Source organism: Felis catus, chromosome E3 (genome assembly GCF_018350175.1).
Source record: "Felis catus isolate Fca126 chromosome E3, F.catus_Fca126_mat1.0, whole genome shotgun sequence".
NCBI lineage: Eukaryota > Metazoa > Chordata > Mammalia > Carnivora > Felidae > Felis > Felis catus.
Genome location: NC_058383.1, coordinates 7,432,514 through 7,460,051, shown reverse-complemented (window position 1 = coordinate 7,460,051; position 27,538 = coordinate 7,432,514). Strand labels below are relative to the sequence as shown.

The following is a 27,538-nucleotide window of genomic DNA, read 5'->3' as shown; positions in this document are numbered from 1 at the left end:
CACAGAGACAGAACAGCCCAAAGGGCAAGGAGATGACTGCAAGGTCCTCCACATGACAGTTTACTTCTCCTCCTGTCCTCCCCCCACAGCTACTCCTAAGGTTCCAGAAGCAGCAGAGAGGCCAGGCCTCGGGCTACTGCCTCTATTTCCACCTACTGCATAGCACACAGGTTACCTGCCAGCACCTCCCAAGGACACAAAGTCCTCTTAACCTGCTGTCCACAGTATTTTTGGGGACACTCACCTCAAGGTTCATCTCTGTGGAATCTAAGAGATCCAGCCTGTGCTCACTAGAGGAAGAGTGCTAGAGAGAGCAGGTGACAGTCAGACTGGCCCTTCTCACCCGTCACATGGGCAAACAATAACCAAGGTCCCTTTCCCAGGTGGGTGCCTGCAGCAGCCAGGGAGGGGAGACTAGCAAAGGGATGGTGGGCAGAAAGTTCAGACCTAGAAAGTTCCCAGAGTCCCAGGCCCCTCCTGGCTGCCAACTGAGTCCCTTAAATTCGTTCAGTTTAGAACCAGAGAATGGCATTTTTTCTGAGGGGACTTTAGGAAAGACTATGTTAATAGAGGCCTTGTTGTCTAGTCTCTGTTGAAGAAGTCATTGTCTGTTTTTTTCCTTCTGAGCACAAAACCTCCATTCCCTTGCACTATTCCTCCCTTTCTCCCTCTGCAAAGAGCAGAGAAGGGAGGAGAATATCAGCAGCAGACACGTAACCCTTTTCAGTTTATAAGGTGCCTTCACTTTGTAGTTTGAGGGAAAACTCCATTTGAAAGATGAAGAGGCTGAGGGGTTAAGAGGAGCTAACTTGACAGAGTGGTGGGGCGGCGGACCCACATCACCTCACAGCTTCCATGTGCTCCTGCTGGCCTGGCGGCCGGGTAGGAAAGGGAGTGAGGGGAGAACTGGGGAAAGTGAGCCGCCTTCCTTCTCCAGCTCTGGCACTGCTTTCAACCCTTAGACTCAGAGGAAAAATACTTATTTGGACATTGGGAGGGGGAGTGTTATCCAAACCCTTTTTGGGATTTTGAATTTGTTTTCCCTCCCCTCCTTAATAAAAGTCCAGGAAAAGTACAAAGCACCTTACAGGTCTCCCTTCTTTACTCTGTGATTCTTAGAGGACTTTCAAAAAGCCCTCTGGTTGTAGCAGGAAAAGGGAATGTTGGGTCCACTCACCTTGTCTGTATCTTGCCATTCTTCACTTAACTCACTCTGGATCTCTTCTTCATCCTCTTCCATAAGGCTGAGTCTGAGGGCAGTGGCAAAGAGTAGAGGCTTTCACACTGCTATTTAAGGACCCCTGAGAGTATCTGGGAGGCACCCAGGAGAGTGGGATGGGCAGATGTGGAGCGAGCTCCAGGCTCCCACTGCTGCTTCAAACAGAGCAGCTGACTTCTATCAGTTCTATGAGCTAAGGACACACGTACCCCTGGAAGGAAGAGGTCTGTGATGTAAACAAGCCCAAAAAGTATGGGCACAGAAACACCAGGTTAGGGGAGAATCCCTCACAGCAGGTGCCTAGTGTGAAGTGAGGATGAAAAGCAAGGAGCAGCTCACCTGGTCAGCCGGTTGCCCAGACCAGGACCGGAACGGTTGAGTAGAGTCCGGAAGTGCTGTGGACTCGACAATCTTGACCTCTGGTTGCCTGAAAGGGGCTGGCTGCTGGTAATAAAGCAGGATCAGTGATGGGGATAAAAGTGAAGGGTAAAAAGGGTAAGGTGGGCAATGTTACAGGGGAGAAAAGCTCATAGGGAGAAAGAAAATCTAAAGCTAAGAAAACGGTAAAAGCCTGGAGAAGAACCCGAGAATGATGATGGAGTGCCACAGGATGGAACAAGAGAACAGAAATGGCAGGAGGAAGATGGCAAACACCAAGATCGGACACCCAACTGCTCTCCTCAGCCCTTACCTTTGGACAAGCTCTGGTTCTGGGCTGCCTTCTTCCATCTCTTCCAACCCCCCCAGAGGCTGCCTCCTCTTGATGGCTGTAGAGGTGAGGGTGGGTGTGGGTGGGATGCTGTTCAGCTGGAGGCTTTCCTCCTGGGATGAAGAGATATCCTCTCTCTGCTGCCTGGACGGGCCTGCAAGGCAACAGAGGCACATATTCACTGCAGACCAGGTACTGCCACAGGCCATCTTCTACATTTTCAAGACCTGACCAGATTTTGGTTCAGGAAAGTTAAGAAAGAAGAGAATGGAAAACTTATATGGCCTCATTAGGTTATGACTAAAAATTAAGCATAACCCTACATACTAAAAAGTAAAGGCTTACACAACAGTATCTAGGACTTGTTCAAGGAAAACGACACAGCTCAGAAAATAGAAAAAAAATAGACATATATGTGATATGTGATAGACATATATCAATCACAGATAAACAGTAACATGAACACGAATGTGAGAGAGAATAAGATTCCTTAAGATTGCAAGGTCTCAATCAATGAAGATGTGTGAGGTCCTGTTCATTCATTCAAGATTTTTTTTTAAACTTATTTATTCACTTACTCAATCACTTCATTCATTCATTCATTCATTCATTCATTCATTCATTCATTCATTCATTCATTGTAGGTATACCCAGCATGGAGCCCATTGTGGGGCCTGAACTCACAACCATGAGATCAAGACCTGAGCCGAAATCAAGGGTCAGACACTAAACCTACAGAGCCACCCAGGCACCCCTCAACATTAGTATGAAAAAAAAAAAAAAAAAAAAAAACCTTAAAATGGTAACAGAGTTCCTGAGCTCTGAAGCTGCTAGGGTGGAAGCAGGAGGGCTGGCAAGAAAAGACAAATGGGAGACTGGATTTTCTAAAGGCCAGGAAAAAGGAGGTGGCTGCATTGTCAGCATGCTTCTGACATGAAGAAATGGAGGACCTCGGGCTCACAATGTTAAAGTCTCTTCTGCAGAGACCTGAGAAAGGTAGAGGACCAGAAAGAATCCAAGGTTATCTCAGAAAACCCAGGCGATAGTACTTTCAAAGGGATATTAATACTCGTCCACTGTAAATGTTCACAGCCCCAAGTTTCCAGAACTGGAAAGTGAGCTGCTACTGATCTAAGCAGAGAACTAGAGAAAGCCAGTGAGAGCCACACACATGATTTTGTGCCCTCGGGGAGGACCAGACGGGCCCCTCCTCAACTCCCCAACCTAGTCACAGTGTGATGCCCGAGGGCTCAGCCTTTCAGCATCTCCTGCCCACCATCTTCACTGGCTTCCTTAGCCTTGCAAGTTCACATTTCAAATACCAACTCCCAAATGTATCTCAAGCTTTTGCCTCTACCCTTAACTCCAGACTCCTATCTCCAGCTGTCTGTTTTACACTTCTACCTGTAGCAACATGGCTAATACTCAAGCCCTAATCTACTCATTCACTACTTTCCCCATTTCTGTTGGTATCAACTCCATCCTACCTAGTTGTTAGACCAAAATCTTTTTTTTTTTTTTTTTTTTTTTTTTTTTAGGCCAAATTCACCCTCAATTCCCATCTTACATCCCACAGCCAGTTTGTCAGGAAATCCTATGGGTGATACCTTAGAAATATATCCAGGATCTGTCCACTTCTCACCACCTCCATCCCTTCCCCCAGTCTACCCACTCAACAGCCTCCTTACTGGTTCCTTTGCTTCTACCCTTGCCCCTCTACAGTCCATTCTCACACAGCAGCCAGAGGGATCCTTTAAAAACAAGGCAGATCCTGTCACTCTCCGGTTCAAATGCTGTAATGTTTTCCCCTTTCACTGTTGAGTAAAAGCCAGAGTCTTTACTCTGCCTCATATGCTCTGGGTTCCTCCAATCTCTTTGGTCTTATACCCTACATACTCTCCATTCGGCCATTGGCCTTCTTGGCTCTTCCCAGAACATGACAGGCATATGCCATCATGGCCCTGTGCACTGGCGCCCCTTCTTGTATGCTCTTCTACAGACATTGTGCACCCCTTCCTTCCTCGCAGTCCTGGCCCAACACTCACAAGCTCTGCCAGCCTTCCCCCAGCAATAAGAGAAGAGACTGCGATTCCCACCTCACCAAGGCTTCCCTGTCCTCTTGCCTGCTTTTCCACCACAGTACACACACACTCTAAAGAAAAGAGACTTGTCTTTTTTTGTTCACTGCTATATTCCCAGCACATAGTGCTCAGTAAATATCTGTTGAGTGGACAATGGAACCAGTCTTTTCAGTTTTCTCCTACCTTTACAAACCCTCTGTTTTAGGCAAACCAGCCTAAACATCTGCATACTCAGCTAATACATACCTTCCTATGTTTGTTTGTGCTACTCTGGTAGCTCATGATACTTGTTCTTCCTCTGTTTAGCTTACATCAATCTTGTCCATTTTTCAAGCTCCAGCTTAAACTCCATCTTCCTGGTGAAGCCTTCCTAGGCTTTAGATCAACTAAACTCAAAGTGATACCTTCTTTCCTGGAATTCTAAAGTATTCAATCTGTCAATTCTTTTTAATTTTTTAATGTTTATTTATTTTGAGAAAGAGAAAGAGACAGCAAGCTGGGGAGGGGCAGAGAGAGAGAGGGAGAGAGAAATCCCAAGCAGGCTCCATGCTGTCAGTGCCCAGCCCAATGCAGGGCTTCATCTTATGAACTGTGAGATCATGATCTAACCCGAAGCTAAGAGTCAGACCTCTAACCAACTGAGCCACCCAGGAGCCCCTCAATCTGTCAATTCTCAAAACCCTCAGGAAGTTATCATTTACTGGTGATGGTTCATAATTTAGATTTTCTATAAATGTATTTTCTCTATGAGATGGTAAGCTGCTTGAGGATCCTTCACAGCCTCTAAAACACCTAGCACAGTGTCCTGCACACGATAGGTCCTTAACAGATATTAGTTAAATGATTAAAACAGAGTTTCCTAGTGGTATAAAAAAATACTTTTAAGTAGTATACCTAGAGACATTTTAAAGAGTTACATTCTACCTCACACCGTATACAAAAATTAACTCAAATGGATGGCAGAAAGAACTAAGACTAGAAAACTTTTAGAAGAAAACCATCTTCTAAAAAATCTTCATGATCTTGGATTAGACAATGATTTCTCAAGCTATGACACCAAAGCACAAACAACAACAAAAAAAACCAAATAATCTGGATTTCATCAAAATTAGGAACTTTTGTGTTTCAAAGGACACACAACAGATAATGGATAAAGAATATACAGTAGACATACACAATGAAATATCACTCAGCCCTCATTTAAGGGCTTTGTGGACAATGGATGGGCCTAGACAGTATCATGCCAAGAAATATCAGACAAATATGATATGATTTTACTCATATGTGAAATCTAAAAAACAAAACAAATGAACTAAAAAAGTGGAAACAGACCCATAAATACAGAGAACTGGTGGTTGGCAGAGGGGTGGGAGGATGGGCAAAATGGATGAAGGCGAGTGACGCATAGGCTTTCCAGTCATGAAATGAGTAAGTCACGGGATGAAAGGTACAACACAGGGAACACAGTCAGTGGTATGGTGACAGATGGCAGCTATACTTAGGGGGAGCACAACATAACCTATCAAGTTATACAGAGTTATAGAATCAGCTACATTGTACACCTGAAACTAATGTAATGTATGTCAACTACACTTCAATTAAAAAAAAAATGAAAACCACTCAGATGGCAATCAACTAGTACAGGGATAAATAAAATGTGGCACAGCCATACGATAGAATATTATTTGGCCATAAAAAGGTATGAGGTACTGATATATGCTAAAACATGGATGAACCTTAAAAACATTATGCTAAGTGAATAAAGGCAGTCACATAAGGCCACATATGGTATGATTTCACTTATATGAATGTCTAGAGTAGGTAGACCCAAAGACAGAAAGTAGATAAATGATACTGCCTGTGGGGTGGGGTGGGGAGAACCAAGATTTTCAATTGTTCACTAGAAAACATGTACATGTGAACACATCAAGCTTGTGATTTCTAGGATATTTTTCACCTGAAATGAAATTATATTTAAAAAGAAAATTAAAGAAGGGCACCTGGGTGGCTCAGTCAGCTAAGCATCCGACTTCAGCTCAGGTTATGATCTCGAGGTTTGTGAGTTCAAGCCCCGCATTGAGCTCTCTGCTGACAATTGGCCTCTCTCTCTGCCCCTCCCACGCTTCACATGTGTGTGTGTGCACACTCTCACAAAAATAATAAATAAGAATTAAAAAAAAGAAGATTAAAGAAAAAGCATTAGATTAGAAGTAATGATCTGAGAGTAAAAAAAAATCATAAATATTGTGTGAAAATCTTTAACATTTAGAAAATAATAGAATACTAGATGCAAGGATGGGCCCCCTAAATGTACAGATTTCTTATTTTCATCTTTGGTCTTATCATCAGTCGTTATTTGATTTTTCACAGAGGTTTGCTATTTTTAGCTGCCTAGATAAACTCTGAAGAAAATGAGTACCCCTTACTGATAGCAGATGCTCAGTGAAATGTTTTTTATTTGACTAAAGACAAAAGTGTGAAGAAGGCAAAAGACCCTACATCTAGGTATTGGCTATGGAGGAAGGAAGTAGTGCTCACTACCCTGATATCCACACACACTTACCTTCAGTGCGCCTCTTCTTAGAGCGGGGATAGCCCTGAGGATTGGCCTCCACTGTGTTCTCTACAGGGCTGAGGGAGTGGCAGTAGGTGGTGACTGGACCCCAGGGACAATCAGGTGCCTGGGAGACACGCTGCAGACACTTTTCCAGGTAGGACAGTCTAAGGAAGGGGTGAGATGAAGAGGCTGACTTGTGTGCTAGGCCCTCACTACTCCCTAATCCTCATCTTTATCCATTACCCACTAACTTACAGCAGCTGCTTGTCCTGATGGAAGAGTCGGGGGGAAAACTCGGCAAGGAGCTCCAGGAATGCTAGGTTTGGGGGCTGACCGGAGGAACCAGTTGGAGGAGACTCAGACAAGGAGAATTTGATGCCTTCCCTTGGTTGAACAGAATTATTTTAGGAAGATGGCCCCTCCTCACTTTCCTCCCGGGGAAGCATCTTGTCAAGTGCACCCTTCCCCTGTTCCCAGTCTGTCTCCCAGAGAATACCCACCAGCCAACCTGACTGCTGCTCCTCAACATGCTTATCCCTCCCTCCAAGACCACACTCCCACTCTCCCTGCACACAGCCTATGGCTCACCCCTCTTCAATCAAGTACCCTGACTTTTAACCAGTACTTTACTTGTGTAGTGTGACCACAAGGTCACGGTTCTGTAGCTGCTGGGGCCCAAAGCTCAAGGCAAACCTTCGGGCCAGGTCCCTCATCTCACTGAAGGCAGGAAGCTCATTCAGGCCTTGGGGCCCCTGTTCTTGCAGCAGTTCTGTGTACAACTGTGTCCAGGAGACATGGTACATTTGGGAAACAAAGGAACAAAGTGGAAATAGAGAAGTACAGCATTCCTTTCTCCGCGTAGAAATTCTAAAGGACTTGGGATGCCACCTGCTACCTTTACTCTTTCTTTCCTCCCAGGACACTGTTCCTATTCCTGAACCCCTACAGAAAGAAACTTCACCCTTGCTCTGTAACAATAAAAATGTCCCTAGTAACTGAAGAGACTGACAGCGAACAGGGCAGAAAAAAATTAGGTATTCTTATCACTTTATTGTTGGTGTTCCTATGTCCTGATAGTTCAATTTCTATGAAGTTGGGGAAACTGCCCATCACCTAATAGTTTCTACAGACCTACTAGTTATGAAGAAGACAGTCAAGTAAATTTAAGAGTCAAAATAAACTAGAAAGTTCCTTAAGGATCTCACATTCTAAATGGCTGAGGGTGAGCAGAGAATTTGTGGGCTACAGGGAAGGCATATCACAGGTCAGAGGTATTCCAGGCAGAAGGGAGTACCTGCTTGAGGCTCAGCAGCAGGATTCGGGAACAATGACTTCGGTCAATCTGCCTTGCTCTAGTTAATGTTTCCTTGATAATGTCACCATAGTCACCGTAGAACTGAGGGACAGGAAATGAAGAAGATATCGTTTGGCCACAGGGCAAGACCGGTTCTGTTGTTTCTTCCTTTAAATTTCTCATCATGTCTCCTTCCTAAAGTGAGTTAAGTCAGGAAACATGAATCTAAGTATAAAACAACTCAGACTAGACCAATAGGTCCAAGCCCGAAGTCCTCAGAGTTTAGGCAAATAAATATGGGAAGAAATTCTGCTCAGAGCCCATTTCTTGGGGAAGAAGTGCTCACAGCAAACAGAAATCAATACAATGGTGAGTTGAGGAAACTGAGGTACACATCTTCCATTCTTTTTTTTTTTTCTTCTTATATTACCCCAGTTTACAGAGACTGGGTTCACAGAAAAAAAAAAAAAAGATTCTGGACAGGATGAATAAGCTTACTTTCTCTCCAATGAATTTCCTAACAGCTTTTTTTCTGTAATTATTTACTACCAATTCTTCTTTGTCCCCTTATTCTAAACTCTTGTTGCCTTTTTCCTCCTGCTTTTCTTCAAGCCTGGTACTGTCATCCTCGCCACGTTCTTTCCTGCAGTGTTCCAGCATCTGAAGTCGTGTCTGTGCTCACTCAGCCTGACGCCTCACTGTACCTTGTTGTAGTGCTTGAAAACATCTGAGGCTGCATCCATCTCCAGCACCCCATAAAGCAGCAGCTTGCAGAACCCAGCCAGGAGGCGGCGCCGCTGGTGCAGCTGCTCTATCTGTAAATGATCCTCCTGGGAATGACCTGGCTCACATCAAAAGCAGAATGGAAAGATCAGAACCACAGATCTAGGCCTCCTGCCCTTATATGCCTGAGGCAAGCCCAAGCCCCAGACCCTTCCTGAGCCCCGGGTATAGAGTCCTTGTACCACTGCCCAGTTCTCCAGGCTGGATGAAGACATGGTCCATGAGGAAGCTGGCTAGTTCAGACTGGAGCGTGGCTTCAGGAAAAAAGACAAGGGGTCTAAGAAAATCGCGACCCCCTACAATCATCTGAGGGCTGAAGATGAGAAGTAGATCACTTAATAAGACAAAAGCCTGTTGGGGGGGGGGGGGGGAGAAAAAAGAATGCTTAAAGAGGACAGGATATTCACAAGACAGAAATTACACAGCTAATTTCTCCTTAGAACAAGGCTTCCTCAGACCATGAGAAGTGACATGCCTCCTTGGTCCCACTTGAGGAAATGCTAACCTGCTCCTGGATCTCAGAAGCCACATCTGAGAGGCAGCTCTGGCAGAGTTCGCAGAATGCCACCATCCTGTCCTTCAAACTCAACAGCTGCTTCTGTGGAGACAGTGGCTTGAGGAGGAGGAATGGAGACACAGGCTCCTCCATTCCCACTCTCCCTACTCAGACCCATATTCACCTGGGAAGCACCTGATCCAGAAAGGTGGGTTAGTGTCCAGAGAATGGAAAAATAGACAAGAGTCAAGGCTGGCAGCATCACCTGTAACAACCAAATGTTACAAAAATGGGGGAGTCAGGAGTGAAGGGCAGAAAGGGAAAGAGGGAGGAAGAGAGAAAGGAAAAGACAGACAAGCAACACACACAAAGGAGTGAAGAGAGAAAATGAGATTAGAAGAGACCTGATTCCTTCTCTGGGGGGAAAAGATCTGATTCTGGACAATCTTCAGAGCATTCTGTCTTGGACAGGAATGCCACCTCTTCTTTATTTATCTGATGTCTCCTAGAATCCCTCAACATTATCCTTGACTCCCTGGGAACCAGAGAGGATGGCTGTTTTCAGGCACTGGAAAGTACAGTTCACCTTCTAGAGTGGAACTGAAGGAAAGATACGCACATGCTCTTCCTCTCGTGTCTCCTCTGCAACCCTGGGACCAGAACTGCCTGGGATAGTCGGCCACCTGGGACACAGGGCCCTTAAAAACTCCCCTCTGCCTCCACATCTCCGACTCATCTACTTGCCTGGTGAGGAACTTCTCCTGTGTCCACAGCCTTCCGGAGGAGTCGGAAGCATGGCTCATAGAGCTCCCAGCGAGTCAGGTCGTGAGCACTTTGGGGAAGAGATGGAAACATGATGCAGGAACAGAATGAGAGGAATCACCACCACAGACACCAGTAGAAATAGGAAGAGGGAATGAGAGGTGAGCTGCTCACTTGTAGAAGGCAGACAGGCGCTTCAGAGTGGCCGCCAGGCTGTACACCTCATCCTCATCTAGGAAGGACGACTGAGGGAGAGAAAAGGTCCACAACAGGATTTTCCCAATAACGCATAGATCCACATTCCCCACCTAGCGGCCCCTCGGACCCAAGTTTGGGGCTTCCCATATTTCAGCCCCAGTTCCTACCTGCAGCAGCTCTTCAAGTTCTTGCTGGAAGCGGTCACTCAGCAGATCCACCAGTTGGCTGCGGGCAAAGTCTACCCGGCCGAAGAACGTGAACTCAGGATTACAGAGCAGATAGAGGGCATGAGCACCTGCCTCAAGCACCGTGTGTTCCGCGTGCTTCACCACCACTTCCTGGAGCTGCTGCAAGAAGAGCTCCAGGTGCTGACAGAAAAAGAGATGGGAGAACACAGTGCTCTGGGCAAGGAAAAGAGGGGGCAAGTCTTCTGGAGGGGAGTGGGGTTGGGGGAGATGAGAAGAACAATTGAAAGCATTAACTTTCAAGGGGAAGATGCCTATGGAAGGGAAGGCTTATTGATTTTTCTGGAACCTGGGTTCTTGAGAACCAGATATTGGCAGTAGAACCTTTGGTCCTACCAAGAAAACAGCAAGGTGTAGGAACTTTACCTTCCTCTCTACTCACCTTCTCCAAGCGCCTTGTGCAGTAGATGTTGAGGTCAAAGTAGTTAAGAAGCTGGAGTAAGGGAGCAACCTTCTCCGCATCAGCTGAGAACTGTAGGGGTTGAGAGGGAGACCTAATTACTAGCTAATGTATGCTAAGTCTTACTCCCAGTCCTCACTGGGGGCCATTTCCTTTCACCTCTCATTCCCAGGTACTGAATGGTAGGGCAGCTCTACCTTGGCCAGGAGCTGGGGTAGCAGGGGGATGAGGTGCTCTGTCAGCTTCACCTTGTCATCGGCTTGGATCTTACGTTCTTTCGGGGTTAAGCCCTGGAATTAGTCATTTGGGGGTATAGGGAAAGATATGGAAAAACACTAGGTCTAGGTCCATAGGGAGTGCGTGTGTATCCCTCCTCCCCACAATCTCATCTGCCCAGGAAGGAAAAGATAATTCATTTGGCACCTCCTTCAGATTTACTTTTCTAGAAACGGAATTCCTTGAGGGGCAGAGAAGAGGCACCCTAACCCAAGGCTTGAGGGTGAAGATAGACCATACCTGTCTGGACTTTTATTGCTAACCAACCCACCCACCCTTCACACCATACCTTCCTCCCAGTGATCCGCCCCACAGGTGGGTGACCTTCAGAAGCTTGCCGAACACTGGACACCAAGATCTCAATCAATGTGCTCTCCTGCACATCATCCAAGTCTGGGTGGGCAGGAGGATGAAAACCAGAATAGCAAATTAGCCACCCTCCATCTCCCAAGTCACCCCAACTCCCCCACTGCCCAGGACACCTATGCCTCATGGGGGAAATGTCCCCTCCTCCAGCTACCATGTGGCACGCACTCTGGTCCTTCTCCAGCAACAGGCTTGTCAGACTCTCCCAGTCCTTCAGCTGAGACCCTGCACAGTCCCACAGGCTGTCTACTAAATAAGCAGCATGGTTATGGAGCTGTGGAAGAAGGTACATGTTAAGTTACTGAAGCTATGTTAGAAATTCTGGGAAGTGGCTACTGACAAACCATGTCTCTCCTTCCTGTAGTGCCAGTCCCATCCTTTTCTACTCACAGGTCTTTATGCACAACAGCCAAATAGTTCCTTCCCATACGTCACCTCACTTTCCACAAAGAAGGACAGCAGAAGGTGGAAGAAAGTTCTCTGGGCACGTGGACTTCTGCGTCGCTCTCTCCCACTGACCATTTTAGTCTCACACTCGGGGTAGAAGAGCCTGGTAGAACAAACACAGGGAAAGGGTACACCTGGGAGCAAATGAGGAGTGGAATAATCTCCATGAAAGAAAGAAAGAGTCCAAGGGGAGTGTGAGGAAAAGAGGTGCAGAGCCAAGGAAAGCCTCAAGGAGTTAAGAGGGGGAAAGCAACAAAAGAGAGACTTTAACAGGTATGCGGGGTGGTCGTTGGGAAGAGCAGCAGCAGATGCAGGAGAAAAAACAACACAGGAGGGTGTTAAAGGAACAAATGAGAGGACCCTACTCACTTCCAGTAGAGAAACTCCCCTGCAGCAGAGGCCAGGGCTCGGTTAGAGGCATATACAACTGGGTAGATGCCCTCACAGTCTGCATCTGTCAGCACCCCTTCCATGTTCCTGCCAAGAAAAAAGGAGAAAAAGCAGGTGGATATGAAGGATGTCCCCTAGCACAACTAGGGCTAGAAACACAAAGAGGCAAATAAGGATTTGGAACGATCCAAAAGAGGAACAACAACAACAAAAATCAATGAGGATTAGCTGACAGAGAACTTTTATTATTATTTTTATTATTTTTTTTAATATTTAATTTTTTTAACACTTATTTATTACTGAGAAACAGAGAGAGACAGAGCATGAGCAGGGGAGGGGCTGAGAGATGGGGAGACACAGAATCCAAAGCAGGCTCCAGGCTCCGAGCTGTCAGCACAGAGCCCGATGCAGGGCTCGAACTCACAAACGGCGAGATCGTGACCTGAGCCGAAGTCGGACGCTTAACCGACAGAGCCACCCAGGCGCCCAAGAACTTTTAAATGAAGAGTGGAAAACAGAAGAGTATGGAGAGTTAGAGAAGATAAGAAATATCCCCCCTGGAGATCCTGCAACTCAGGAATGACCTCTGTCTTTCAACCTGTTATAGAAAGAAGAGTCAACCTATGACAAGCGGAGGGACAGAACTCTGGAAGGGCCTGCCTAATGCTGGAAAGGTAGAAGTCTGAGATGCGTGCCTCCCCATTCCCCAGGACTCACTTAAGGATGAGTATTAGTAACTTGACAGCTTCCACCGCCACATCATACTCTCGGTCCATGACCATGGAAACCATCCGGTCCTATAAGGAGAGAGAACGTTGCTCAGTACTTCATTGTATCCATCCCAAAACATTATGCTCTCTTAGAATTTGAGAGATTCCTAAAAAGAATGAGTAGGCAGAGGCTGGGATAGCTGTAGACACATAAGAGCAATAGGAATGGAAAGATGAGGTGGGGGAAACAGGAACCAAAGAAAGAACCAAGCACAGGAATACTGTCCCAATTTTACCTTAAAGCGGCTGGTAAAGAGCTCCAGGCGGGCAGTCAAATCCCGGCTGCCATACAGCCCTTTTAGAGCCTTGAGACACTTCAGACGGACTTCTCGATGCTATTGAGGAAAATGGAATATGACTAACTATTCCTCTACTCAACCCCCCACTGGGCTTCCATGCCCCTCCGATTACTCTTTCTGGGCTTTGGTGTCCTCTATGCTGAGGACTTTGGGGTGACTCAGAGACAACAGACAGCTGTCTTCTTATATAAAAAAATGAAAAGGTCACAGCAGAATTTAGCAATCATAATGAAAAGGATCTTTGGGACACCCGGGTGGCTGAGTTGGTTCAGTGTCCAACTCTTGATTTCAGCTAAGGTCATGATCTCATGGTTCATGGGATCGAGACCTGCGTTGGGCTGTGCACTGGCATTGTGGAGCCTGCTTGGGATTCTCTTTCCTCCCTCTCTGCCCCTCCCCTGCTCACACCCTCTGTCTCTCTCTCAAAAATAAATAAACATTAAAAAAAAGAAAAGGATCTTTTGGCTATCACCACCCTAGCACCTGTATCACCAATCCATTAATAGCTTTCTTGCCTTTTTCTAGGGAAAGTTTTTCTCTACTCTGGTTTTAAGGTGTTCATCTCCTGGATATATCTTTCTCTCTTCTACCTCATCCTACCCTCCCCAATACTGCGGAGTTTTGAGGTTCACTGTCTTGATGGGCTGATCACTAGTGAAGCTCCTAAGCAGCAGGACCAGGAAAAGCTCTGGTGTCTTGAGACAGGGAAGATGGTGAGGGTAACAGAGGAAAAGAAGCTGACTCAACACTGACCTTATCATGTAAGGTCCAGCCAATATATTTCAAATAGCTGTCAGTGAGGAAAGATGTGCTGTAGCTTTGCATCCAAGACCCAATCTCTTCAATGCAGATAGCACGGATCTCAGGAAGGATGTCCCTAGGCACAGAGAGATAAACTGACCCCTATCACCATCTTTCTCTAAATTCACTTTCCATCCACCCAGACATCTCCCTGCCATAGAAGAATCTACTTTCTTGACTGAACAACATGCTCCAAGCCTTTCATTTCTCCCTCCCAATGTAAATATATAAACAATAAATATTTTCTAGGGGCACCTGGGTGGCTTGCTTGGTTGAGCATCTGACTCTTGATTTTGGTTCAGATTATGATCTCATGGTTCATGAGTTTGAGCACCATGATGGGCTCTGTGCTGACAGCACAGAGCCTGCTTGGGATTCTCTCTCTCTCTCTCTCTCTCTCTCTCTCTCAAATAAATATTTAAAAATAAAAAGTTAACATTTTTTTGGTAATACTGCATAAAATAATTGAGCTTATTTTCCATGCCCCTTTTAAAACTGACTTCGGAACTCAGTTTAACTGTTGGCCAAATTTCCACTTGAAGAAAATATTAAATCAGCTGAAGAGTTCTGGAAAGGCAGAGGTTGAAATCTAGGTAACAGTGAGAAAAACATATGGATGCTATTTTTAACTTAATTCCACCAGTTCTTTTAAACAGTGTAAAACTCCCCTGCCTTTAGCCCAGTGAAACAGCAGGCTGCGCTAGGAAAAGGCCTGCCAAGTTGCAAATGCTCAGAAAAGCCCTGCCTTTTGTCTCTCTGCTGCAGTCTTCTCAGGTCTCCAGCTCCAGGAAGATGGGGAAGGGAAGATCTTAGGCAAAGCTGGAGCAGAATAATACTCAACAGTGCCTTATTCTCTTATTTTCTCTCCCAAAAGAGCTACAAGAGCTCCTGGAGTTGGGGGTGAACTAAACCTTACTAACTTAAAACATCTGTTGTCAAAGTTTTTGCTCCAGCTGCATTTGCACTAGGACTAACCAAATTACCAGGGTTATAACGGAGGGACACCTTGCTACGTTTACAGATTCCATAACCAAGGACCAGCTGTTTCAACGAGAGGAGCGCATTCACTCACCTGTACCGATGCACAAAGACCCCCCTGAAGAGCGCATTCATCATCCCTTCAATCTCCTCTTGATGTTCTTGGAGCTGAAAGACAGGGAGTAACAGGTCAATCTTTCTTGTGCCCCAAAAGTATACAGAAAAGTATGACTTCCACTTACTTCCTTTTATTACAGGACATAATCTGAACCCCTGATATCTTAGGTTTCTTTTCAACCTTCTAATTTTGGAAGAAGCTGTAGAGTCAACCACCAACTCAGAGGATTCTTTGTGTTTGGAAAAAATATCACCTCTGGGTCTGGTTATTTTTGGCTATTCAGAGGCACTAGCTGGTAGTTACACAGGGGTTTTGACTTACAATTGAGAACATGAATTTTTAAATAAATGCAGTTTATTTGATAGAAATAGAAAACCTAGCAGAAGAAGAAAAGGAAGAGATTAGACCAATGGTCCTCAACCAGGGCCCCTCAAGGGACATTTAGCAACTTCTGAACACATTTTTGGTGGTCACTAATGGGAGGGGGTACTACTGCCATCTAGTGGATAGAGTCTAGGGATGCTGTTAAACATTCTGCAATGCCAAGACAGGCCCCAGGTCAACAGTGCCATTGTTGAGAAACCCTGGATTAGATGAATAGATATCAAGGAAGCAGAATTATAAGGGAACACAACTGACCCTACCTCTTCAATAAATCAATATATTGGGGGGGGGGGGAATGGGAGAGGCAGAGGTTAAAAGAGGTTTAAGAAATACAACAAATGCAATGCATCATAATCCTTAATTAGATCCTGGTTGGAATTAATCAGATATAAAAGCCATTTTGGGGATACACAGGGAAATTTAAATATGAATTGGAATTACAAAATATTAAGGAATAATTAATATTTTTGAATGTGAAAATGGTATTGAGTTAATGCAGGAATAATTTTCTTGGATGATAAGTTTTAAAATAATTTTCAGAGAACATATTTAAGTCTTTAGGTGGAAATACCAGTATATATATAATTTACTATAAAATAACAAAATAATTGGGGCACCTGGGTGGCTCAGTCAGTTAAGTGTCTGACTTCAGCTCAGGTCATGAACTTTCGGTTCATGGGTTTGAGCTCTGCTTCAGGCTGTGTGCTGACAGCTCAGAGCCTGGAGCCTGCTTCGGATTCTGTGTCTCGCTCTCTCTCTGCCCCTCCCCCACTCATTCTCGCTCTCTCTCTCTCTCTCTCTCTCAAAAATAAACATTTAAAAAATTTAAATAACAAAAAATTAGAAGAAACAAATATAATGAAATATTAGTTGTTAAATCCAGATAATTTGTATATGATGTTCACTCTGCCAATGTCTCTCTCTCTCAGAATGTTTGGGAAATTTCATATTGAAAAGAAAAGGAAAGAGAGAGAGGGACAGAAGGAGGAAAAGCTGTCATCAGTACCAATTTCTATAGAAGTTTGGAAAAAGAAAATTAAGAAAAGACCACTGACTATAGGGATTAAAAAGTCACTGGTTGGGGCGCCTGGGTGGCTCAGTCGGTTAAGCGTCCGATTTCAGCTCAGGTCACGATCTCGCGGTCCGTGAGTTTGAGCCCTGCATCGGGCTCTGGGCTAATGACTCAGAGCCTGGAGCCTGCTTCTGATTCTGTGTCTCCCTCTCTCTCTGTCCCTCCCCCATTCATGCTCTGTCTCTGTCTCAAAAATAAATAAATGTTAAAAAAATTTTTTTTTAAAGTCACTGGTTTGGAAAGAATAATTTCAAAGAAAAATGGGGATAGAAGCTAGGTAGTAAAAAATGGATTCAGTTGGATATTAAGGAAGTAAGAAAATACTAAAAAGGAAGGATAGAAATGGAGTAGTTCATAGAGAGGAAGAGTAAAGGGAAGCTTCAAAGGCCTACAGACATTTCTAAGTGAAGAGAACAGTGGGGAGAGAGGGATTAAAAACAAAAAGAGAAATAATGACTGATAAAGCAAGAGCCTAGACAAGTAAAAAAAAAAAAAAAGATTCACGGTATTATACATAGGATATGAGATAGACCTAATACACATAAGGTTTAAGATCATACTGACATTGAAAATAGTAAGAGAGAGTAAGGAAAGAAGGTTTACCATGGAAGAAATCTTGGTGAGGGATGAGAAGACAGTCAATTGTTGTGGTAAGGCATGGGGAGTCCTGCCAACCTCATGCTGGAGGAGTCTCAGATACTAAGAGATATTACTAAGAGAGAGTAGGGGGAAAATCAGTGTCTCATGACAGGCACAGCTGTTTGAGGGTTTAATCAGTGTAAAAGATTTTGTTAGGGCTTATGTCCTCCAGTTGTCTTTAAGTATAAAAGGAAATAAAGCAAGTGTCCACTATGTGCCAGACTATTCACTCACCATCTATTTAATCTTCATAAAAAGGTAGAATTATCCCCCTTTTTAAAGAAAAGGAAATGGAAGCTTGGAAGTTATATAAGGCCATGGGACTGGTAGCTAATTGGAACAGACAGTCCAGGAGTGATTGAAAGGCCAGTCACTTTCCAGTCCTCAAACAGTTGGCCTCCCTCATCAGTGGTTGGCCTTTAATACTCCTCTGGTGATCTGCAGACTATATAGTTGACCAGAAAGTCAAAAATTAACTCCTTGCATGAGATGCAAGCACAGCACTTAAAAACATTCCTGGTAATGAATGTAGATAATGGAAACTAAGCAAAAGTTGGATTATAAAGAACTCTAAAATTTACTCTGAGTTAGAACTAATTCATTGAGGGGCGCCTGGGTGGCGCAGTCGGTTAAGTGTCCGACTTCAGCCAGGTCACGATCTCGCGGTCTGTGAGTTCGAGCCCCGCGTCAGGCTCTGGGCTGATGGCTCAGAGCCTGGAGCCTGTTTCCGATTCTGTGTCTCCCTCTCTCTCTGCCCATCCCCCATTCATGCTCTGTCTCTTGCTGTCCCAAAAATAAATAAACGTTGAAAAAAAAATAATTAAAAAAAAAAAAAAAGAACTAATTCATTGAGATCACATCCCAGAAACAAGATAAGCATGCAGTGACCTCTGACAGGATGGGTCTATTAGACTACTGTCAGACTCCACTGTTCATGACCCAAAAGGTTGCTTAGGGGCCTGTGCCTTACAAGAGAGAAGTGTGTGGGCAGGGGTAAAACGGGCTTCAGCAACAGTGGATGAAGCTGAGAGAGAGAGAGAGAGAGAGAGAGAGAGAGAGAGAGAGAGAGAGAGAGAGGGAAGAGGCAGGGAACATTTTTACCTCTTTGCGTTTCTCCAACAGGCTCTCCAGTCGCTCAGGAGCTCTATGTCCTGGTCCCTTATTTCGTTCAGCCTCATACTGCCGCTGATTATTGTCTTTGTGCAGACTCAATTGGAGGGCAACGCTTACCAGGGAGGTCATTAGCTTCATGGCTTTGTGCCAGGAAAAACAAGAAAAGGGAATTTTTACTTAGGTCAGAGGAGGGAGGATAGATTTTAAAAAGGAAGAAAAAAAAGCATCTTGTGGTTCCAGTGGGAAGAAGAGGAGGAAGCAGGGAGTGGGGCACTTGGGGGTAACCCACCATGGTCGCTGCCACCTCTGCCACAGAAAGAAAGAAAAGAAGGAAAGAAAAAGGAAGGGGACTCAAAATGAAAAGCTAGAGCAGAGTGACCCTAAAATCCTAAGACTGTTCTGGACATTTTTTTCTTCCCCTTTTGGGTTTCTTTTAATCCTCAGCATGTTCCCAGCTGTTGAGCTATGAGAAACAAGTTAAGACTGGAAACTGTCACTGTAATCTACCCTTTTTTGCAATACTACTAATGAGAAACTTGGTTGAAGTTCAGGGTAAAAGAAGCCAGGGCTTGAAAGGCTAAGAAGAATTCAGAGACCAGAGAACACAGGAAATCCCCAAAAGAACATTTATAGACTAAAAATGAATGCTCACCAGCCAGGGTGCTAGTGTGACGGAAGGCACGGACTTGGGAGTCTGAGAGGCCAGTGAGCAGGGAGATGAGGTTGTCCATAGGGAAGCCATCATAGAGGAGGCTATACTGGCACTGATAGACCAATGTTTTCACAAATTCACAGAAACTGCCCTGGAACTTCTTCCAGGATGGACCTGGTGCTGTCAGGGGATACTCTCCTGAATCCTATAGAAGGGTTTATGAACTGAATGAGAAAAAGTACTACCAAGTCTATGAAACCATAGGGACTTTGGATGTCAAAACCCAATAGTATAGTAAAAATGTTTCTCTGTTATACCTCATTTCCTGCTATTCTCAACTTCATATTCAGATAACATCTATGGGTCCCTTTTGCCCCCAAGAGATTGAACTCCTTCTTCCAAAAGCTATCCTATTTCCCACAGTCAGAAAGAAGGGGCTAATGGGCCTTGTGTTTTGAAATAAGAGTGGCAAGAGAATTCTGATTGTCTTCCTCCACCTCATTAAACTGTTCTGTTAGGTGCCGGATGATCTCTGAGTTGGACATCTTCTTGAACATCTCGGAGGTCACATTGCCTGAGGAATGGAGGAGGTGAAGTAGTTACAAGAAAAATAACAGGACACTGTGACCATTTGCACATACACCTGAAGATGAGCTAGGAAATATATTGAAAAGAGCATAAGTGGGGAATCAGAAAACCTAAATCCCAGTCCTAAACCTGCTGCCATCAAACTGTGTATCTGCTGTTAAAGCAATCTCTCTAGAAAACCCAAAGGAATCAAGCAATGGAAAAGAATAGTTTTAAAAAAAAATCCTGGGGCACCTGGGTGGCTCAGTCAGTTGGGTGTCCAACTTTGGTTCAGGTCATGATCTCATGGCTCGTGAGTTTGGGCCCCATGTCGGGCTCTGTGCTCACAACTCAGAGCCTGGAGCCTGCTTGGGATTCTGTGTCTCTGGCTCTCTTTGCCTCTCCCCTGCTCACACTCTGTTTCTCTCTCTCTCTCAAAAATAAACATTACAATTTTTTTCTTTAAACCCAAATAAAAAATAAATAAAGCAAAAAAACCACACCAATTCTGGATTCTTATAACACAACCTGCCTGAGATTATCTTACCCCAATAAGTCAGGTCATGACCTGTGGGGATCTGGGGAATCCACAGCTTCAGTGGAGAAATATGGAAGGAAGTATCTGAGAAATAGGGAATAATGAAGGATGATTTCATCTAAAGATAGGAAGACTAAAAGATGTCTAATGGTCTATTTTCAAATTTGTGAGTATCATTGGCCTCACATTAGTGTGATTAGTTACTTTTCCCCAAAGGGTCTTATCTCCAAACCAAACCAACACAGTTCCCTAACTGGACCACTTTCCTACTTACCAATCTACAATGTGGTCAAATCAGTGAAACTTTTCATATGCTTAACCTTCTCTCTTTATTTAGGCGATTCCTAGTCCTACTCATCTAAATGTAGCAAAAGTTCTATAACATAGGAGCAAAGGGCTAGGGATTAGAAAGGGGTAGGAGTTTCCTTACCTTTACATCCACAAGATCGGATGAAAAAGTTAATGAGTTCCAGGAATCCTGCATCCTGGTCTTGCTTGTAGCTATCCAGCCACTCATCCACCAAAGACTAGGAAAAAAAAGGTGGATGATTTCTATTTCTGGCAATATGACAGAATGGAAATCCTGTATGATTGTACCAACTGAAACAGCTAAACTTCTCATTAAAATGTTAAAAACATCTTTTAAAACGTATTGCTGAACTGGAATGAAAAGCAGAATTCCGTATAGGCCCAAAATGAAGTGAGGGTAGCAATCCTGGGAGATAAGCAAGCTGATTCTTGCCCTGAGGGTTCTATGGAACCCCAGGAACCATGACTTTCTGTCCAGATAGCTGCATGGAATGCAGAGCATAGGAGATCGAGCTTTTGGGCTTTCCAAGAAGAGAGGTCCAAAAGGAGGCTCCTGCGATAAAGCAAGGTGCTACAAAAAGTCATGTTAGCATGGGGGTGCCTGGGTGGCTCGGTCGGTTAAGCATCCGACTTCGGCTCAGGTCATGATCTCACGGTCCGTGAGTTCGAGCCCCGCGTCGGGCTCTGTGCTGACCGCTCAGAGCCTGGAGCCTGTTTCAGATTCTGTGTCTCCCTCTCTCTCTGCCCCTCCCCTGTTCATGCTCTGTCTCTGTCTCAAAAATAAATAAACGTTAAAAAAAAAAATTAAAAAAAAAAAAAGTCATGTTAGCATGAAAACAGGAATGAAAAATAAACCCACAGGTCAGAAGGGGACAGCATGAACACCAGCTTGTTAGGACGTTAACGTGGGGTGGAGGGAAAAAAAAGAACTCGCCCTTGAAAATTCATAACCGTAAGTCAGCTCTCAGGTCTAGATTTGCAGTCTATATCCATACTCCCTATACAATCAGAATACTCTCAATTAGAGAATTTAATTCAAAGTGATTCTGGAGGGTCCCCAGTCAACTACAGCCAAGCCAAGCAGGTTCCTCTGTTAAAAACACACCTTTAAAAACCAACCAACCAACCAACCAACCAACCAACGAACCAACCAACCAACCAACCACACCTTTAATTTAGGACCCAAAGAATTCCAAAATATAGAACTCCAAAATATAGAGTCCAAAGTATAGAACTCCAAGAGAAAATGAGCAGCTCAAAGTGAAACTTAGTAAAGAAATAAGGCACTGAAAGTAAGAATTAGCAGAAAAAACAGCAGAATCATATTCATAGATTTCAAACATTAAAGTTATCACAGATTATAAATTATGCTATGAATAAAAAAAAAGTGAAGCTTTAAACCAGAAGCAAAGAACAATCAATTTTGAAAAAAGACCCCCAAAAAATCTATAAAAATGAAAAAAAAATTTTAAACCCATTTTAATGAATGGGTTAAAAGCAGATTGGACACAGAAAAACAAAAGATGAGTGAACTAGAAGATTAAATCAAAGAAAGTATCCAAAATGCAGCCTGGACAGACTAACAGAAACAGTGACAGAGCTATTAAGAGACATGGAGAATAGAGAAGTTCTAATTAATATCTAATTGAATTTCAGAACAAGATAATGGAATGACGAAGAGGCAGTATTTGAAAAGAATTTTCCATAGTTGTTGAAAGACCCCAATCTTTAGAGCCTGGAAGCCAACAGATTTCAAACATAACAGATGAAAAGAAAATTTACACCTATAAACATTATATAAAACATCAGAACACAAAAGCAAAATAAATCTCAAAAACAGGGCAAAAAGAGATCACTTACAAAGGATCTGCATATAACACTTACAAACAAAACCACTTATAAATTAGATTTGAACTAATCCATAAGCCCCTAGCCATATGTGGCTATTAAAATTAAATGAAAATTAAAATCCGGTTCCACAGTCATACCAGTCACATTTCAAGTACTCAACAGCCACATGTGGCTAGTGAATACTATACTAAATGACGATATGCAACATTTCCATCATTACAAATTGTTGTAGTAGATAGTGCTAACTTAAACTGACAGCTGACTTTCACCAGCAATAAGTGAAGTTAGAAGGCAGTGGAATAACCTTTTAATGTGCTAAAGCAGAAAAATGTCCTCTTAGACTTCTATACCCAGAAAATAACCTTTCAAGAACAAGGGTAAAAGACATTTCATACAAGCAACAACAACAACAACAAAGAGTTAATAAACTCTACCTAACAGAAATTTTAAAGGAGAGAAACTTTGAACAGCAAGAGAATGAATTTTTACAGAAGATTTGAGAAGGAATGATAAATAAAATGACAGAAATGCAAGTAAATACAAACAAACATTTTATAAAACAGCAATGTCTAATTTGTTGGAAAGGGAAATAGATACAAGTAAAACACTACAAGACAGCATGTAAATTGGAAGGGGCAATTAGAATTAAAGTGTGCATAGGTCCTTATAGAAGACAGAATCCAAAAGCAAGGAAGTAAAGGAGAAAAAGAAACAGAAAAGCTAAGACAAAATGGAAGCACATAAAATGGGAGAAACAAATTCAAATGTATCAATAGTGCCAATAAATATAAACGAATCAAACTCTCTTGTTAAAGGAAAGATTGGCAGAATGGATTGAATAACATAATCTAGATATATGCTATATGCAGGAGACACACTCCAAACATACATAGATTGAAGGGAAAAGGATAAAAAAGGTATCAGACAAATAGTAACTAAAAATAAAGCTAGTACAGATTATGTTAATAAAAAAACAGAACAATTGTTTATCTTAAAATATAAAAAATGACAGTAAATATCAATAAAAGGTTCAATTTACTAGGCAACAAATGCTCAAAATACTTAAGGCAAAGATAGGCATGAATACAAAAGTAGTAACTAAAGAGAACATCTTTGTGGGTTTTAATACATCTCTCTATAACTGACATACCAGACCAAAAACAAGGAAACCCTAACACCTAGTAGGAAGATCAAAACAGTATCACATTTGTACCATTTGGGAGTTTTGATCTCACCCTAGAGAACACTCTACCCAACAACTGGAGAATACACATCTTCTGTGAGCACAGGTGAAATAGTTTTGGAAATGGGTTAAATGCTAAGTCATAAAGCTAGTCTCCGTAAGTTTCAAAGACCACATTTTCTGACTATAATGCAATAAAGTTAGAAATCAGTAACAAAAATATAAATAGAAAAACTTCCTATATTTGAAAATCTAAAACTGTTCTAGAAACTATAAAAACCTATACTACACATCAATATGACTAAATCTCAAACAATCGAAATAAGTCACAGAAGACTATACATATAAAGAACTGCTCACTTATTTAAAAAAAACACATTCACTGGTGACAAAAGTATAATGAAAGGCAAGGGAATGATTAACATAAAATTTACTCTAGTGGTTATCTCTGGGTGGTGAGGGGACTGTGGGGGCCAGCCAGGTGGAGAGAAGATCCACTGTGGCCCTATTAATGTTTCATTTCTTGAGGTGGGACTAGAGATCTGGGTGATCATTCAAAATTTTAAAATTATACATGAGCCTTCTACACTTTTAGATGATAATAGAATTACAATAAAATTATGGAAAAAGAAATGTGGAGAGAGAAAAAAGGATTAGGTGTAACTGTTAAAGTGGAGCTAAAGAGTCACAAGGGTGAACAAGTTGCCACCCATACCATTTCCTCTCTAGACTATCCAATGCCTCTGCCTGCCTCCTCCGTCAGTCAATAAAAGCAAAATCCACCTTGTTCTGTGACACTTTTAGGAAAGGCGCATTCTCTCTCATCCAAGGTCTCCCTTACATCATTCCAAGGATTCACTCCATGGTCTTATCTCTCTTTCCTGATATAGGTTATATTCCCTAACATGTCCACATTAAATCAATTTTGTAAACATTTGTCCTTATCTTTTTATCCTACAAAGAGTGAGACAGTATCACAAAACAGAGGGTGAGACACCGTTTTACCTGCATGTCACTTTTGGCAGCTTTCACAGCATCAAAAAGATCACTGGTTGGTGGTTCTGAGTCTTTCTGGCCATGACCACGTACCATTCGGGACCCCTTCTTTGGATGTTTGGCCACCTAGTAAGTATAAAGAGATCATGAATATCCTTAAAAAGTAGAAGTGATATTAACACTTAGTCTCATCATTGTCACACAAGTAGGCTTAAGCTGCCAATTTCACAGCAGAGTATGAGTTACTGAGATCTGAAATAACTAATTCTTATATTGTGAACTTTATTATTTTCTTCTCTTTTAAAAAAGTCCCTTAGGCCCATTTCTATTTCTTTATGCCCTTACTACCCTTTTCTCTTATCTTTTCTCTTCAAAATTTGCCCTCTTCTTATATCTGTCCCTTAATGCTCTTTAAATTTTATCCTTTCATCAAACATATCATCTGAGGCTTTTTCTAGGTTTTCTTTTGCTGCTTCCCAGACCAAATTCAAAAGCAAAACAAAATGGACTGACTCACTGGGGTTGTCCTGAGTGGTCGTTTTGCTGCTCTCTTCTTCACACTGTGTCTCAGGCTGTCTTCAAAGTCACTGCCTTCATCAGCTGACAAAGAATCACTATCCCTATGAGGGAATGTGGTTCTCCTTAGATACAACACCCCAGTCTTTATATACAAGGGTAAATGAATTAGAATTTCTTTGTCTCTGACTGTAGCCCTTTCTCTGTGAGAAAAATATATTCACATTTTAAGATGTGTTGGGGTGTCTGGCTGGCTCAGTTAGTGGAGTGTGTGGCTCTGGATCTTGAGGTTGTGGGTTCAAGCCCTGTTGGGTGTAGAGATTACTTAAAAATAAAATCTTTAGCGGGCATCTGGGTAGCTCAGTCGGTTAAGTGACTGACTCTTCATTTCAGCTCAGGTCACGATCTCACAGTTGTGAGATCGAGCCCTGCATCAGGCTCCATGCTGGGTGTGGAGCCTGCTAAGATTCTCTCTCTCCCTCTCCCTCTGCCCCTCCTCTGCTCATGCACATGTGTACTTTCTCTCAAAGTGAAATAAAGTCTTTTTTTTTTTTTATAAGAGATGTGTTTACTGTTACAGGGAGTAGAGACAAAAATCTTAAAAGAAAGCTTTCACTTGAAGAGAGCAGTGAAGATGAAAAATGAGAAACTGAGATGGGTGAAGGACAACCTTTTCCTAATATTCTCTCTGAATAAGAAAATCAAGTGATATTCACTTAAACAGGCAGAGGGATCACTGCTGTGGCGAAAAATCAGCATGGCCTGGTAAGTCGCATATTACTCATATATAACTTGGATGTTAATATGTGCCTAGAGTTAAATTTCATCCCTTGAAAAAAGTTTGTAAGTTGTATTGACTAGAGTTAAGTTTATAACATAGATATAATCTTCTCTCCAACAGTGGCACTGATAGAAATGAGTCAGAGGAAGCCAATTAAAAAATAACCAGGAGATAAATCAGATCTTGTATGAGGTTATTTTATTCCTGGAAAGATAAAAAAGATATATTATTATAACCTTCACAAAACAAGCTGGTAAATGATAATAGAGAAGGATAGACAAACCTGTTTATAAAATCCCCAAATAAAGGATCACACACCAACCAACAAGTATATACTATTTGTCAGGAGCAAACAAAGAACTCTTCTCCCTCCCCCACCTCCCCACTCCCAATAGAGGCTGTACATGCTGTACACAAATATATGCAAGAAAAGTTTGGACAAATGGATGACAGATTTGGAAGTGGATATATTATTTTTGATGTCTACAACATGTACGGCAGGGGGGAGAAAAACCCAATTAGCTAGCAAAGCAGGAGAGAGTCACTGCTCTGAGAGTGCATCTCTTAATGTTTACACAGAGGGGCAGACAGAGCTGAAAGCTGCCTCCACTGTGGGAGAAGGCCAGGCAATGCAACAAGTTCTCATCGACTCCACTCACCCCTCTGCAGTCTGGTCCGAGTCCCTGTCACCACAGGGCATACTGACAGACGAACTAGAAGACGCAGACAAGACCCTCTGTCTGCCTCCCGGCGCTCTCCGCAGTGGGGAGGACACACTGCTTGGGGAGGAGGAGGACCGCAGCGTAGGCATGATGGTCGAGCTGCGGAAGTAAGGAGGAGAGGAAAGGGCCTCTAGCCCACCACGTCTCCAGCCTCAGCTCTGACCATCCCCTTCCTTTCCAAGGGAAGTGCTCTGCAACTCGGGGGTGGGGTGTGGATGCGCACAAAAAAATGACCGTCTTGACCTAAGGCATCTGGGGATTAGAGACATCACGGCCGCGCGTTTGGACTCCTCTCCAAGGCCGCCACGATGCGCACACCAGAGCCGCTTAAAGCAGACCCCTCTCTGCACGCGTCGGAAACGTAGATTGCCTGGTGCAAAGGAGACCAGCTCAAGCGGTACAAATTGGAAAAAAACAAAAAACAAAAAACCCCAGTCTTTCATTTTCGGGCTAGAACCTGATTCCACATAGAATGGAATGGGAAGCACTTAACGATTTACGGGTGCAGTCACCATTAGAACTGGAGCAGAAACACTGAGGGAGTAAAGGAAAACTCTCGTTCTCCACTTTTCCAGCAGATGGTATCTCTGACTGACCCTGGGGCAAGTGGGCTGAGGAGCTTCCTAATCGCTGACAGGAGTGACTGTCAGTCTCTTGGGGCCTGGGGCTTGGGGTTCCTAGCTTCTGTGGAGGAAGCCATTGAGGCTTGGGGGAGGGTGGGTTCCTCTCTCAGGGCCGGGAGTGCGGGGAGAGGGCGTATTCTTGGGTCAAAGAGGAGCCTCACTGTCTGAGCCTGGAATAGCGACGTCTGGCTGATCAGGGATGAGGAAAGATCACAGCCTTGGCTCCCTCGGGGTTCTGCGTTCTTCACCCCGCGACCAGAACAGGCGCCGGCTGCTTCTCTTCCGGTGGTGGGAGAATCCAGAAAAACGCGGGAAGGCGCGAGACACGTTGTGCGCAGACGCGAGCTCAACGGCACGTCCCAGGACTGGAAATTGTCGCGAGGCTTGGGCGTGTGCGAGCTCG

At 43.5% G+C, this 27,538-nt stretch overlaps 1 protein-coding gene across 7 annotated transcripts in view; it reads right to left on the bottom strand.

Moving 5' to 3' along the window:
• Positions 1 to 27,538, bottom strand: part of STAG3 (stromal antigen 3) — a 31,238-nt gene that overhangs the window by 3,159 nt on the left and 541 nt on the right. Inside the window, exons 2-34 of one of the 7 annotated variants that reach the window (XM_006941976.4) lie at positions 27,297 to 27,500; positions 26,450 to 26,611; positions 25,011 to 25,113; positions 24,503 to 24,619; positions 20,585 to 20,681; positions 19,547 to 19,623; positions 19,050 to 19,254; positions 18,386 to 18,537; positions 15,166 to 15,239; positions 14,046 to 14,169; positions 13,230 to 13,328; positions 12,941 to 13,020; positions 12,203 to 12,310; positions 11,822 to 11,936; positions 11,555 to 11,660; positions 11,310 to 11,413; positions 10,942 to 11,034; positions 10,727 to 10,816; positions 10,267 to 10,467; positions 10,076 to 10,146; positions 9,884 to 9,971; positions 9,324 to 9,404; positions 9,149 to 9,241; positions 8,826 to 8,994; positions 8,565 to 8,701; positions 7,861 to 7,962; positions 7,197 to 7,345; positions 6,822 to 6,950; positions 6,573 to 6,730; positions 1,911 to 2,082; positions 1,559 to 1,663; positions 1,178 to 1,250; positions 245 to 304 (exon numbers count right to left, since the gene is read on the bottom strand). In XM_006941976.4, coding sequence (XP_006942038.2) covers positions 245 to 304; positions 1,178 to 1,250; positions 1,559 to 1,663; positions 1,911 to 2,082; positions 6,573 to 6,730; positions 6,822 to 6,950; positions 7,197 to 7,345; positions 7,861 to 7,962; positions 8,565 to 8,701; positions 8,826 to 8,994; positions 9,149 to 9,241; positions 9,324 to 9,404; positions 9,884 to 9,971; positions 10,076 to 10,146; positions 10,267 to 10,467; positions 10,727 to 10,816; positions 10,942 to 11,034; positions 11,310 to 11,413; positions 11,555 to 11,660; positions 11,822 to 11,936; positions 12,203 to 12,310; positions 12,941 to 13,020; positions 13,230 to 13,328; positions 14,046 to 14,169; positions 15,166 to 15,239; positions 18,386 to 18,537; positions 19,050 to 19,254; positions 19,547 to 19,623; positions 20,585 to 20,681; positions 24,503 to 24,619; positions 25,011 to 25,113; positions 26,450 to 26,601 — 3,684 coding nt within the window. In that variant the 5' untranslated portion in view covers positions 26,602 to 26,611; positions 27,297 to 27,500. Of the gene's footprint in view, positions 1 to 244; positions 305 to 1,177; positions 1,251 to 1,558; positions 1,664 to 1,910; positions 2,083 to 6,572; positions 6,731 to 6,821; positions 6,951 to 7,196; positions 7,346 to 7,860; positions 7,963 to 8,564; positions 8,702 to 8,825; positions 8,995 to 9,148; positions 9,242 to 9,323; positions 9,405 to 9,883; positions 9,972 to 10,075; positions 10,147 to 10,266; positions 10,468 to 10,726; positions 10,817 to 10,941; positions 11,035 to 11,309; positions 11,414 to 11,554; positions 11,661 to 11,821; positions 11,937 to 12,202; positions 12,311 to 12,940; positions 13,021 to 13,229; positions 13,329 to 14,045; positions 14,170 to 15,165; positions 15,240 to 18,385; positions 18,538 to 19,049; positions 19,255 to 19,546; positions 19,624 to 20,584; positions 20,682 to 24,502; positions 24,620 to 25,010; positions 25,114 to 26,449; positions 26,612 to 27,296; positions 27,519 to 27,538 lie in introns of all 7 variants that reach the window. The other 6 variants (XM_045048318.1, XM_045048320.1, XM_045048319.1 and 3 more) reach the window with 6 other exon arrangements.